The sequence below is a fragment of the Suncus etruscus genome, chromosome 6, assembly GCF_024139225.1.
Source record: "Suncus etruscus isolate mSunEtr1 chromosome 6, mSunEtr1.pri.cur, whole genome shotgun sequence".
Lineage (NCBI taxonomy): Eukaryota > Metazoa > Chordata > Mammalia > Eulipotyphla > Soricidae > Suncus > Suncus etruscus.
Window position 1 is genome coordinate 55,529,152 of NC_064853.1, and position 14,445 is coordinate 55,543,596.

A 14,445-nucleotide genomic window follows, 5' to 3' on the forward strand; every position below is an offset into this window, starting at 1 on the left:
TGTGGTGAAGGGAATGGATTGGGAGAGAGGGAGGTTAGTGGAGCTAATGAGGGTGAGGGGAGGTGCCAGGAAGAGCTCACTCGGAGTCCTCGCCACCTCCCTCCAGTCCTCTCCATCTCCACCTCCCCAGTCCCTCCCACCCGCTCCCCGCTCCCCGCCCCATCTCACCTTCTCCCTGGTCTCCCATCCTTCCGTCGCTTCTCTCCGCTCCAAGCTTCATCCCTGCGCCCCGAGCTCTAGCCTCCCTCAAACTCTAAAGGGGTCCCCTCGGGAGCCTCTCGACAGCCCAAGCACCCCGCTCCCCAATTCTAGCAGCATGTGGAACGCTACCCCGAGCGCCGCTGAATCGGTACCCAACTTCACACTGCCCGAGCCCGACTGGGACGCGGCCGACAACAACGCGTCGCTGTCGGACGGGCTGTTGCATCTCTTCCCCGCGCCGCTCCTGGCCGGGGTGACGGCCACCTGCGTGGCGCTCTTCGTGGTGGGCATCGCGGGCAACCTGCTCACCATGCTGGTGGTGTCGCGTTTCCGCGAGCTGCGTACCACCACCAACCTCTACCTGTCCAGCATGGCCTTCTCCGACCTGCTCATCTTCCTCTGCATGCCGCTCGACCTGGTGCGCCTCTGGCAGTACCGACCCTGGAACTTGGGCGACCTGCTCTGCAAACTCTTCCAGTTCGTGAGCGAGAGCTGCACCTACGCCACGGTGCTCACCATCACCGCGCTCAGCGTCGAGCGCTACTTCGCCATCTGCTTCCCGCTGCGGGCCAAAGTGGTGGTCACCAAGGGCCGGGTGAAGCTGGTCATCCTGGTCATCTGGGCCGTGGCCTTCTGCAGCGCCGGGCCCATCTTCATGCTGGTCGGGGTGGAACACGAGAACGGCACAGACCCCCGGGACACCAACGAGTGCCGCGCCACCGAGTTTGCCGTGCGCTCGGGGCTCCTCACCGTCATGGTCTGGGTGTCCAGCGTGTTCTTTTTCCTGCCCGTCTTCTGCCTCACCGTCCTTTACAGCCTTATCAGCAGGAAGCTGTGGCGCCGAGGGCGCGGAGAAGCAGCGGTGGGCACCTCTCTCCGAGACCAGAACCACAAGCAAACTGTGAAGATGCTGGGTGGGTTTCAGTGCCTGCCTCTCTTTACCTGAATCTCTGCCTCGCAGGTTTCATCTCTTTCTGTCCCCTGAATCTTTGTCTGTCTATCTCTTAATTTCCCATTATGTGGGCATCTCTTCCTAGCCATCCCAACTTTTCAGCTCTCTCTCTCTCTCTCTCTCTCTCTCTCTCTCTCTCTCTCTCTCTCTCTCTCTCTCTCTCTCTCTCTCTCTCTCTCTCTCTCTCTCTCTCCCTTCAGCCTTCCCCACCTAACTTGTTCACTGACTCTGCATCTCTTTTCTCTTTTCCTCTAGTACATGGTCTTTCTCTTTTTCATGAAAAAATAACTTTTCTTTTATTTCTGTAGTGTGTTTTTTTTTAAATCACCCCCAGTAACTTTGCTTCCAAACAGATGTTTCATAAAAGTTTATTGTAGTTTTTTTAAGTGTTAACGGTCCTGCTTCAGTTGCTACATTTAATTCAGAGAGGAAGATGCTAACTCTAGAAAGCATTCAGTTGCCCATTGAACCAGAGACATCATCCATGTGGTTAATTCTGTCAGAGATGATTCATTTTTCTTTCAGTGTTGTGATTTGCTTTCTGACCTGTGTTTCCCTTCCTCAGATAATTGCATCAATTCTGTTTACCTTGCTGCTGTTTCTTCAGCTTTAGGAGGAAATCAGTGACAAATCCCTGCTGTGGTCTCCATTTATTTTCATGACTACCTATCTCCCTAGATAGGAGAGACCAAAATAAAGCAGGTTTCCCACGGAGGAATTTGTGAACACATATGGCTTTCACTCTTCCTCCCATAAAAATCTTTCAGAAAACATCTGGCTGAGAGGCAGGACTGGAGTGTTGGGGTCTTCATTGCATAAATTCACCTTCTTTACCTTTAGTATACGTGGTAGGTACAGGTGAAGTAATTGAAAATGTGTTAACATCTAAGCAAATAAGAGCATGGCTTGCCTTTTCAAGATTAGAATCTGTGCATTCTGTGATTTCCCCTTTATGGTCAACATTTTGTAGCTATTTGCTTACGTATTGCTTCAGATAATTCATTCCAGGATGCTTTTGTATGTGCAATTTTGCACTTCCTGGAATCCTGTATATTAAAAGGGCCGAGTTTATTCAAAGAATGCAATTATTTTCTTTTTCTAAACCAGTAGTTCTCACAATATGACTAACAGACAGTAAACCTGCAGAAGCCCTATAGGGAACTAAACTCTTCATATTTCTACTGTGTTGGTCGCTTGCTACTATGTAACTGGGTATAGAAGGCAAGTTTAATAATTTTATTTATTTTATATAAAACATTATCTTCATAGTATCTCAACACAATGTTAATTGGTCTTGTCAGTTTAAAGAGATTCACCAAAAAGGGGCAGGGCTAGAAATATACTTTCTGTTATTTTGTCTCTGATTTCCACAATTTTAAAAGCTGAACTTAAAAAATAAAGCTGAGCTTAGAAATTCCGTTGTCTTGGGAAAACAGACATGGCACAATAAGCCTTACAAAGATGATAAGGTTTTTTTTTGTTTCTTTTATATTATATTATATTATAATATATATTATATATAATTATATTATATTATATATCTCAATGGTCCTCAAGCCTCATCACTCATTTAACTTCTGTGAGATATTAGAAATAAGAAAAGTTCTTTTGGTCTCCTAAGATTTTAATTACAGATAAGATCCCATGCTACTGAGTACCACTATTTTACCTTACATATTTTTTTTTGTGTCTGACACACATATGCAAGTGGGCTATTGCAGAAAATTGTATGGTTAGTTGAATCAATATGGCCAATCACCCATAAAATCACTCAAGTAGCTGTAATATAGAAATGACTAAGAATTCCAGTGAAAATGGTCAAACTACTGTTCCCAAAATACTCAAACTTAATTAACTTATGGAATAGAAAAGAGCAGAACACAAAGTTTCTCTGAAGTCAATGGGCATTCTATACAAAATCAAAATTATAGCCTTTAAAGCAATGTGATTTGTTGTGTCATTGTTATGCCATTACTTGAACTGACTCTTTCTCATTGTTCTTTTAGCTGTCGTGGTATTTGCTTTCATCCTATGCTGGTTGCCCTTCCATGTAGGACGATATTTATTTTCCAAATCCTTTGAACCTGGTTCCCTGGAGATTGCTCAGATCAGCCAATACTGCAACCTGGTATCTTTTGTCCTCTTCTACCTCAGTGCAGCCATCAACCCCATTCTGTACAACATCATGTCAAAGAAGTACCGGGTGGCAGTGTTCAAACTTCTGGGACTTGAACCTTTCTCCCAGAGGAAGCTTTCCACGCTGAAGGATGAAAGTTCTCGTGCTTGGATAGAATCTAGTATTAATACATGACCAAGTATATCTGAGCAAAGTCATTACTTATTATTCTAAACCAGAAGCCATAGTCCAGCAGGACTTGAGAGGAAGTTGAAGGTTAATTTTGGAATTAGTGATTCATAGAAAACAATTGGGAGAAGTGAGAAGATAGAATTTACAGTGTGTGAGCAGTTTGGTTCAATTGCACTCTCATCCGTGTTCTAATACACTCTACATATTCTGAATTTTGCATTCTATGATTTTGCATTCTGCTTTTGGTGCTAGTCAGGGTTTTGTAAGATTAAGAATGATGGAAGGACAGAGAGGTCAATTATAGCTTTTATTACCAAGTAATTATTAAATCCAATTTCCTTTTTCATAATAGTAAAACAATTTTCATTGAAAGATGAAAAATGAGGGGCCACAGAGATAGCATGGAGGTAAGGCATTTGCCTTTCATGCAGAAGGTCATTGGTTCAAATCCTGGCATAACATATGGTCCCCCGTGCCTGCCAGGAGTGATCTCTGAGTGTGGAGCCAGGAGTAACCCCTGAGCACTGCCGGGTGTGACCCAAAAATCAAACAAAAAAACAAAGATGAAAAATGAGAACCAATAATAGCAATTTCCCTATAACTCTAGATCAATGCTGTCCAAAGGATTTAAATATAATGCAAAATACTCATCAATATAGACATTACTAATGCGAATGTTACATTTTTCATAGGAAGTCTGAAATCTAGTATATTTTATATGTTTACAAACTTAATTTGGATTGTTGATTCTTATCAACAATTTATTTATGGATATTCATAAAATTTTCAGTTGATTTATAAGCCTAAGTTGTTCTAATACACTTAAAATTTTTCTAATAACTGAACTATCATGGTTTAAACTTAAAGTAAAATTTAGTTATTTTAACTTGGTAAATTCCAGTGTTATGATAAAAATTTAAAATAAAATAAATGTTGGCCTACAGAATATTTAGTTCTTTTGCACCACTCACATTTCAGTGGTCAATAGCCAAAATGCGGCTAGTTCTTACAAATTATCATTGATCTTTTTCAAAGAAGTCAAAATGAATATTTATTCCTTAAATTTTTGTAGTAAATCACATGTACAGATTATTAGAGTGAAAAAATTATTAATATCTCACTTGAAATAATTGGTATAAATTAGGATACACTTTTAAATCAAGTTGAGTGTTCAGAAAAGGAAACTTTAGAGAGTCACAAACTATCTTATTTGGTTTAATAACAATATTTATGCCAATCACAAGGATTTGATTTTTTGAATAAGGGAATAATTGAGAATTTACTCTGCAATGCTTGCTAAACAAAGAAAAATTTTTACTTGGTGAACATTTCAGAATTCCTTAAATGTTTAAAATTTAAAGTTTAAAATGTGAACTAAAAATTCTTATTGCAATGTTTAAAAATCATATTGCCCTTATTTCAGAATTCTATATTTTATCTTCAAATTAGTTTTGTGCTTTTCTACCCAATAATTATAGAAGAGATATTTTATTTGAACGAATTCCTACTCTACCTCTCATCTGTAATTATGAATGATCAGATATATTCAACTAATATTATCCATTATTGCTCTAGATCCAAAGTATTAATTCATAGTAACATTAATTCTTATTTAATTGACTATATTACACAAGAAATTTCTACATAAAGTTATTGCTTCAATAATGGAGTTGATTGAGTCGAAGACAAGAATGATATCATGTTTGTTTTCTTCTCATATCAAAAGATAGAAAAGTGATTAAAATATTCACCTTGCACTTGACCAGCCCTAGTCTGATTCCCCCCACCCCCCAAAAAATTAAGCCCTGAGCATAGCTGTGTATATCCCAGCTTTCAGTAAAATAAGTAAAATTATGCAGAAATAATTTACTGTTTATTTTAGAAAAATAAAAATAAAAGCATGATTTAAAAAAAACCAATGCTTCCTATAAAGATGCATTTCTAACATCTTCCTGACACTAAAACCACACTACTAATTTAATTTAAATACAGAACTTTATCAAATTGACTATCAGTTCATGGAAGTGCATCAAAACATGTATTTTTTTTTTACATAGCACCAGTTTAGTTAATCTCCTAGGATACTATTTTTTTTAGCATACTATCTAAAATAGTGTCAGTTATTTTCAAAAAATAAATTGATGTTCTGAAAAAATTTTGTTTACAAATATATCCCATTTTAGAGAAAATAAGCAAAAATGTTTGATTTCCATTACCTGGCTGATTGATTCAGAGGAAAATAAATCTTAGTTGCTTTCTCTTTTTGGTTGCCCCTCTTTTCTTGCTCCCCTTTTTTGTGGGTTTTTATCCTTATTCTTGGCCTAATTACCTTTAAGGAAACAGTTTATAAAGAAAAGAACATAGATTATTGTCATTCAACAATTTTATGCTTGGAATTTAACAAATCTATTTAGAGATAAGAATCTTTAATTTTCCCTGGCCGGAGCGGTGGCGCTAGAGGTAAAGGCTTCTGCCTTACAAGTGCTAGCCTAGAACGAACCGCAGTTTGATCCCCTGGCATTCCATATGGTCCCCCCAAGCCAGAGTGATTTCTGAGCGCACAACCAGGAGTAACCCCTGAATGTCAATAGGTGTGGCCTTAAAAAAAAACCCCAATTTTTCTCCTATTATTACCTTTGAAATGTTTCTAGCTTCTTTATATGTTCATACTCCATAAATTATTTAAAACTCTGAGAAAAGAGGGACTTATACTGAGGGAAATTATCTTTAAAATCTCACCATTTACACATATGTAGTATGCACCTAAACTCTATAGATTAATATCCAAAGGAACTTATGAGTTATGTTACTGTAAAGAATGAAGAGATTACTTATTATTACTATTTATAAAAGCAGATTATTTAAGGCATGAAGTGAACATGTGTAACTGCCTCTGTTATCCCCAGCAGCTTAAGGAGGTGTTTATATCCTTGTATTACTATGTATTTGATTTAAAAGATATTAAAAATAAAACTGTTCCTACACAAATCAGTCAAATTTACACATGAAATTAATGTGTCTGCTATAATTACTTATAATTATAGCATTCTTCATTAATGCTAAATTGATTTCACTTAATTTTGTTACAATTTCCTGATCATTCAACAAGAGTTTTCTGTCACCACAATTTACACTCTCACTGGATCCTTAATAGACTATTTTGGGTTGTAGTAAGTGACTGTTATGTTAGTTGAATCTTATTAAGGATCAGAGAGAAAATACAGTCAGATAGGGTGCTTGTTTTGCACGACACTGACCTGGGTTCAATCCCTGGTCCCTCGACTGATTCCTGAATGCAGTAACCTCTGAGTACTGCTGGTATGATCCCCAAACAGAAACAAAATCTTTTTAATGATTGCTTTAAGGAAAGTATTTATTTACACAAATTACTAAAACTAAAGGCTTTGAGGCAACTCAGTTTAGAAATACTTTTAGTGTTTGACCAGACTTTGGAAATTTGCTTCTATCAATATCTAAATGGTTGCTATGATGACATTTGTTCTGAACTTGCAAATTTTCCACTCTGATACTTTTACAAAGAACCTTAAATTACTATAATTTACCATTATTATTTTAACAATGGCAATTTTAGCTACAATATGTTATTTTTTACAATGTGTTTTTCACTTATCCATGTACTTGAATTTTAACACATGCCCAGAAGAAATCGACTGTGAGTTGTTGTTTTTTTTTTTTTTTTGCAGGACTGACCTCTGAAACACCCTGATCCTGAAATAGTGTATAGATCTTTAAAATATGACACCAATAATTTCATGTATCACAATTTCTCATCACAGTGTCTAAGTGGGAAAAATAGACTAGAATGTTTCTGCATTCAGAAACAGTGGTGTAAATAATATTCACTAAAGAAAAATGCCATTAATATCAACTAATTCCTAATTTCAGTGCCATTTAAATAACAGCATTAACTGGAGTATATACAATTGTAACTTGGTAGCTAGTGACATGTTATCTCCATGAATTGAAGACACTTAATATTTTTATCATAAGGATGAACTGTGTGTCAAAAATAAGAGAAAGTAGTGTGCTAGGCTAAACATCAGAAGTTCATGTCAGTCACTTAGTCACAGGAAGATGAATTTAGTCATATTCATTCTTAGTAGTAATCAAAGTTAATATAGGTGTGGGGAGAAAGTTTGAACGATGCTTGTTATGTGTTTTTTCCTTTTGACTGGAACTCAAATGGAGTTAACCAACTCTAGTTGACTAAAATGATTCTTCTTGTTTAAGTTTGCATTTCTATGCCCCTCCTAATTGCTAGAATATTTGCTGGAATTCTATTTTATGCTGTGATGAAGCTTATCTTTTGTTTGATGGACTACTGGTTACCCCCAAACTAACAAAAGCAAAAGGCATGCCTCATGGAATGCCTCCAAAATTCTTCCAAATGTTTCCAGCAGATCTCTCAGGGTGAACTCCTGTCCCTACAGAAAGTATCTGGGAAGAAGAGTTTGAAGGACTTTTTGTTACTTTAGCTTCTCAGATTCAAATACTAGCTGACTCAAACATCAAAATCCTTTCCATCTTGGCTTTTAACTTTTAGCCTTGTATGTTTAGAATTAGAGTATTTGATGATTTACATGTTCGAACAAATTAGTTCCCTGCTTCACTAACTACTTCTAGTGTATATGTATGAAATTTACTATTTGTTCTATGTTGTTACAATGTATCATAAATGTTAATGAAGAGACTTTGATATGTTTTTATTTAAGGTTTTAGTGAGTGCTATAACTTTAATGTACCTGTCTTAGGAAATTAGGCATTGGTTTTATATCTTTTGGGTGTCCTTAACCAAATATCCTAATAAATATCTAAATAAATATCTTCTTAAATTTAATTTTTTAAAATTTAAGAACCATGCTATACAATATTGTAATGATGAAGTTTCATACGGTCTCATACAATATTCCAACACTATAATTTCCACCAAAGTGTCCACCAATCTCTACCCTTCCACACCATTCACCATTTTAAAGTCAGTTCTATAGACCATTCTCAACCTTTGGCCATTGGTTGTTTCCTTATTGTTTCTTTGTTTCTTGCAAATGAGAGAGATGTGTGTTATTCCTCTCCTTTTGATTTACTTCACTTAGCATGATACTATCCAGATTTTTCACATAGCAACAATTATGGCTTTCTCTCCCCAACTTTTTTGTTTTGTTTTGGGGACACACAGCAATGTTTAGGGATTACTCCTGAAAACACACTGCACTCAGGAAACTCTCCAGGGGACCATATTGGATGCTAGAGACAATCCAGGTTATTAAAATACTGTAATATTTTAATCCAGGCCAGCATCCTACCCACTGTACTATTACTTCAGACATGATTTTGTTTTTTATTATAGCTGAACACTATTCCATTGTGTATATATACCACAGATATAAAAACACAATAATCTTTTCTTGCACATTGGGTTGCTTCCAGAATCAATACAATTAAAAACTAAAATTGAAGGATCAATAAAAGTGACTTTTATTTGTTATTGAAGGGATTTTAAAATGCCTAATGATCATTGATATCATTTCAACTTAAAAACAAACAAACAAATATGATTTCCAAGTAAGGACATAATCTTGGAAGAAAAAAATATCACCACCCATAAAACTTTAATTTATTCTAGATGTAAAAATAATGTGCACTATTCACATGAGTTAATTATAATTTAGAAGTATTATTTTAAAATGTATGTATGCAAATACATTAGTGATGTGGATGTGAAATGACATCACTCAATCCAAAATGCTAACTCAGAGGGTTAATTTTATTAATCTACTAAACCAATTCCAATACCTTTTTTATTTTTATATATTTATTTAAGTATTTTGATTACAGACATGATTGTAGTTGGGTTTCAGTTATATAAAGAACATCCCCCCTTCACCAGTGCAACATTTTCTTTCATTCATTCACATATTCATTACCCTTCTCATTCTTTCGGGCCCATCTATATAGGAGAGTCAATGACACAGTATCAAGGTTCAATGAGGGCAGATCAGAAAACCTGATTAAAACTTCATAGGTCTCACATACTGGAGTTAATCTCTAAAGACTAATATTGCCTTTCTTCCTGTCTCAATTCATGATTAGTTCTGTGATTCCATGATTCTGATGCCAGAATCATAGGACTAATGTTCTACAAGAGCATTAATTACTAATAATCAAAATATATATTTTGAAATTAATTATAAAAACATATATGTTGAAGGATATATCTCTTGAGGCATGTAAAATCTATATAGTCTATTATTCTGTCATTTTACATGAAGATTTAATTATAGAGTAACATCAAAACTGATTTGACACCATGTTCTTTTTAAACTGCTCATCTTCAATTTGTTCACCATTCTCTTATTTGTGTTCACTGCATCTTTGTTTACAATTGTGAAAAATTTAAAATCCCAAATGTCAGATAATTTGAATAATGCTTAAACAAATCCAAGAAGTGGTGCAGTATTCATGTATCACTTTTTCATAGAATCTTCCCGACACACCCGGGGATTGTTACTATAGGGTGAAGAAATAGATGAAATGAGTTTCTTCACAGGGTCAGAAAGTGTTTGAACTAGAATTTTACCCAGATCAGTTAGGTTCTCATGCCTTTACATCCCTGCTCTGGAATATTTTGCAAACACTGGAGAATGACATCATAGTAGAATTTCAATAATGTGGGGAGATTTTTAAGTGAAGAACCATTTGTTTTGTATTTTGGCCACAACTATCGGTACTCAGGGGTTACTCCTGTTTCTACACTCAGGAATTATACCTGGGACTGTATGGAATGCTAAAGGTCAAACCCAGGTCAGATGAATGCAAAGTACCCTGCCCATTATACTATCACTTTAGCCTTCAAGTTAAAAATCATTTTGTCTCACCTGGTAAAGAAAAAATAACCTACTCACAGAACATGTCATGCCAATATAAGCATAAATAGTGTATCCCTGGTTTGTAAAAACATTTTCTCTAATTTTCAATATTTCTACCTGGAATACATATTATTATAGTAATAAAGGAAAACAGTTCATAGTAATCAGAAAATAGGCTTTGCTCTCTATCAACCAAGTCTGGGGTCCTCCTTCCTGTAAGACCTCATGTTTGCTTAGCTTCTATAAGCAGTATATCCATAGGATAACTCAACATTTACCATACCCAACATTAACTCTGATTTCTGGGTCTGTTCAGCTGTCATGGAGCCTATTTTGAATCAGATTCTACTTTGCCTCTGTGTTGCCTTGCTGAGGTTTCCAGGTTTGGGGGTGGGAGGGGAAGCCTGATTCAAATCTCTAGAAGTGGCTGATAAAAAAAACACTCACTAATTGTTTATTGATTTATGAAACAACAGCAATTCACAGATCTCTTCTAATGAGTGATTAGAAAGAGGCAAGAAGGTCAACAACTAATGGTTTCAAAAAACCCTGTATAACAGCTTTTTACTTGAACATTTTTTGTCAGTCAATCCAGAAGTTTCAAACAAATGACCTATGGGGCTGAGAGATAAGATAGTGGGTAGGGTGTTTGCCATGCACTCGGTAGACCCAGTTTCAATCCCTGGCATCCAATATGGTCCCTAGAGCCTGCCAGGAGCAATTTCTGAGAGCAGAGCCAGGAGTAAGCTCTGAGCACTGCCAGTTTGTGGCCCAAAAGAACAAAAATAAAATAAAAGATCAGCTTAATCCCTTAAATTTTTTCTATATCCCATGAAAACAAACTTTCATATTCTATTGAGGAAGGATGTCAATGGTGGTACAAACAAATCAGTCTTCCCATTCCACCCTGTCTCATACAGAAGGTGCACTCCTATATAAGCCTCACCTTTTGCTGACTTGGCTACTCGAAATACAGGGCTAGGAGGCCGGAGTGATAGCACAACGTTAGGGCATTTGCTTTGCATGCAGCCAACCCAGGATGGACCCAGGTTCAATCCCTGGCATCCCATATGGTCTCCTGAGCTTGCCAGAAGTGATTTCTAAGCACAGAGCCAGGAGTAACCCCTGAATGCATCTGGGTGTGACCCAAAAATAAATAAATAAATAAATAAATAAATAAATAAATAAATAAATAAATAAATAAATAAATGCAGGGCTAAAAGTCCAGAGAAACAGCATAGACCACCAAAATATAATCAAATAAAGTCACATTATCACTTGTGAAAAGTAAGATCAGTTTAATTCTCTAAGTTGCTGATCCAGATTTTTAAATAATTAAAAAGACAGAATTTTAAGGCATAAAAATAGGTAGTCAAAATCATAAGCCTGGAAACTTGAAATCTCAAGGAAATATAATATTGTAAGAAGAGAGCAACTTTCTAGAATTCTAGAATTTAACATCAACAACACAGGAGCTTGTATCTTCTTATCACAGAGATTAAAATTGCTGTAATAGAGAATCTCAAAGAGGTGGAAGAAGAAAATACAGAAAGGCAAGTCAAAGTTATGTATGAAATTCATTTATCAGAGATAAATAAGGAACAAGAGAGGTTGTTAAAGGGTTAAGGAGCTTGCCTTGTTTGTGGCTGACCAGACACCTCTTATGATCACTTGAACCTGCCAGAAATGGTCCCTGAATACAGTCAGTAGTATGCCCTGAGCACCACTGGGTGAAGTCCCCAAACAAAAAAGTCAAAGATAAATAAAACTCATAAAAACAAATAAACTCAAATAAAATTGATAAGCAAAAGGTTAAAATGAAATTTTAAATTAAAAATTAATATTCAGGATATAAATAATGAAATAAATAGTATCCAAGAGTGCTAGAGAAAACTTTAGAAAAAACTAATGAAATGCAAATCTAAATTTATGAATTTAAAATCTAAATTTATGAATTTAAAAATAATGATATACAATATTTCTAAATCACAGAGACAACAATACCAAACTTCCACAACCAAATTAAAAGATACGTCTGTTAACGTAGCAGACTTACGGATAGGAGGAAACCTGGGAACATTGGTGAAGGGAAGTCCACATTCGTGGTGGTATTAGGATAGTGTATACCTGAAACTCAACTATGAAGTAAACTCAACTGTAAATCATGACACATTAATATCTTTCTCATCTTTCTGTGTATTTCTCAGAGAATACATAGATGCCTCATCTTTCTATATATTCCTACAAATTGAGAAAAGAAAAAGTGGATGGTACCAGGGACAAAGCAGCTTCAGGAGCACTGAATGGAAATAAAAATACCCAACCCAAAGTCAACGATAGAATCAAGAGAGCCAAACTACAAAAAGTGATACACGAAAGGGACCTGTTACACTAGCAGTCCAGGGGGCTAAGAGTGGAAGTATGGGATAACAGTGCCAGAGGGAAGTCAATATTAGTGGTGGGAATTGCCCTAATTCACTGTCACTATGCACCTGATATATAACTGTGACAGACTTGTAATTCACATTGGTTTCAATAAAAATTATATTAAAAAACAAACTTATAGAGCATTGTTGAAAGACCAGAATAATAAAATTGTACATACTAAGTTAGAGAGAGAGAAAGACGCAGAATGGTCTCACTCATCTATGGGTTTTAAGAAAAATGAAAGACATTTTTGCAATAATAACTTTCAGACACAAAAGAGAAAAGAGCTGGAAGTTACAGCTCACCTCATGAAGCTCATCACAAACAGGGATGAGTTTAGTTAGAGAAATAACTAAGTTTCGAACTATTCTAATAATAAGAATGTATGAGGGAAATAGAAAGCCTGTCTAGAGTACAGGCGGGGGTTGGGTGAGGAGGAGGGTGATTTGGGACATTGGTGATGGGAATGTTGCACTGGTGATGGGTGATGTTCTTTACATGACTGAAACCCAAACACAATCATGTATGTAATAAAGTTGTTTAAATATTCTTTACATGACTGAAACCCAAACACAATCATGTATGTAATAAAGTTGTTTAAATAAAAAAATATTGTCTAGTATACTGTGCTGATACAAAAAAGGTAATTTTAATTATGAAAAAAAAAAGAATTAATTTACCAAAGGAGACAAATTCTTACAATGGAGTGAGAAATTTCTATTCAAGAAATAGTGCTGGAAGACTAGACCAAATCAAACAAAACAAAAACCAGAACAAAACAAAAGAAACAAACAAACAAACAAAAAAAATAATGGATACAACCCAAAGAGTTTAGGTTATAAAAGAGTCTTCAAATAGTGAACTATGATAGAATTGTGGTGGAGTAATATATACTTATAGAAACAACAAATTATATTCCTACAACACAGACAATTGTGACTAATGTTCTTTCAATTTTCAAAATGGTGCTGGCAAAATCAGCCAGTCACATACAAAAGAATTAAACTCCCTCCTGTATTTCTGAAAGCCCCACCAGCCACATACACATCTCATAGCCACTATCATCCATGTAAACTTATCAACCCAATTATACATATCCTAAAGTTCCTGGAACACATGCAACGAATGATACCTCCAAAAATCTACAATACTGCTAACTCAGAAGCAAAATACAAAGTTAGATGGAAAAATAGCATAGAGAGCAACTAAGCTCAATAAACAACAATAACAAAAAATAACACAGAAAGCTCAACTTACCAGAGAGATAGCACAGCGGCGTTTGCCTTGCAAGCAGCCAATCCAGGACCAAAGGTGGTTGGTTCGAATCCTGGTGTCCCATATGGTCCCCCATGCCTGCCGGGAGCTATTTCTGAGCAGATAGCCAGGAGTAAACCCTGAGCACCGCTGGGTGTGGCCCAACCCCCCCAAAAGAAAGCTCAACTTACAACAAAGTTAACAAACTCTCAGACAATGATTTAATAATACAGTTGTGAAATATAACAATTTCCACAAATTTACTTTTACTGAGGATTTTTCTATAATCCCATTAGCCATTTTGTAATAACAAGCAATATACAAGGGGGAGGGCAAAAAAAAAACAAGCAATATACAATAAGTTATTGTGTGCCTTCTATGGGGCAGACTTGGTGGATGACTGGAAAACATGGACA

The 14,445-nt window shown here is 36.2% G+C and overlaps 1 protein-coding gene across 1 annotated transcript; it reads left to right on the forward strand.

The window, feature by feature from the left end:
• Window positions 1-273: 273 nt before the first annotated feature.
• GHSR (growth hormone secretagogue receptor) lies at window positions 274-3,464 on the forward strand. Its single transcript, XM_049774914.1, has 2 exons — window positions 274-1,115; window positions 3,160-3,464. The coding sequence occupies exons 1-2, from the start codon at window positions 317-319 to the stop codon at window positions 3,462-3,464; spliced, it is 1,104 nt and encodes a 367-aa protein (XP_049630871.1). The 5' UTR covers window positions 274-316.
• The last annotated feature ends 10,981 nt before the right edge of the window (window positions 3,465-14,445 follow it).

Coding starts and splice junctions, on each gene's coding strand:
- GHSR (XM_049774914.1), top strand. CDS start 317: ATGTGGAACGCTACCCCGAGCGCCGCTGAATCGGTACCCAACTTCACA. Junction 1,116..3,159: donor GCAAACTGTGAAGATGCTGG/GTGGGTTTCAGT, acceptor TTGTTCTTTTAG/CTGTCGTGGTATTTGCTTTC.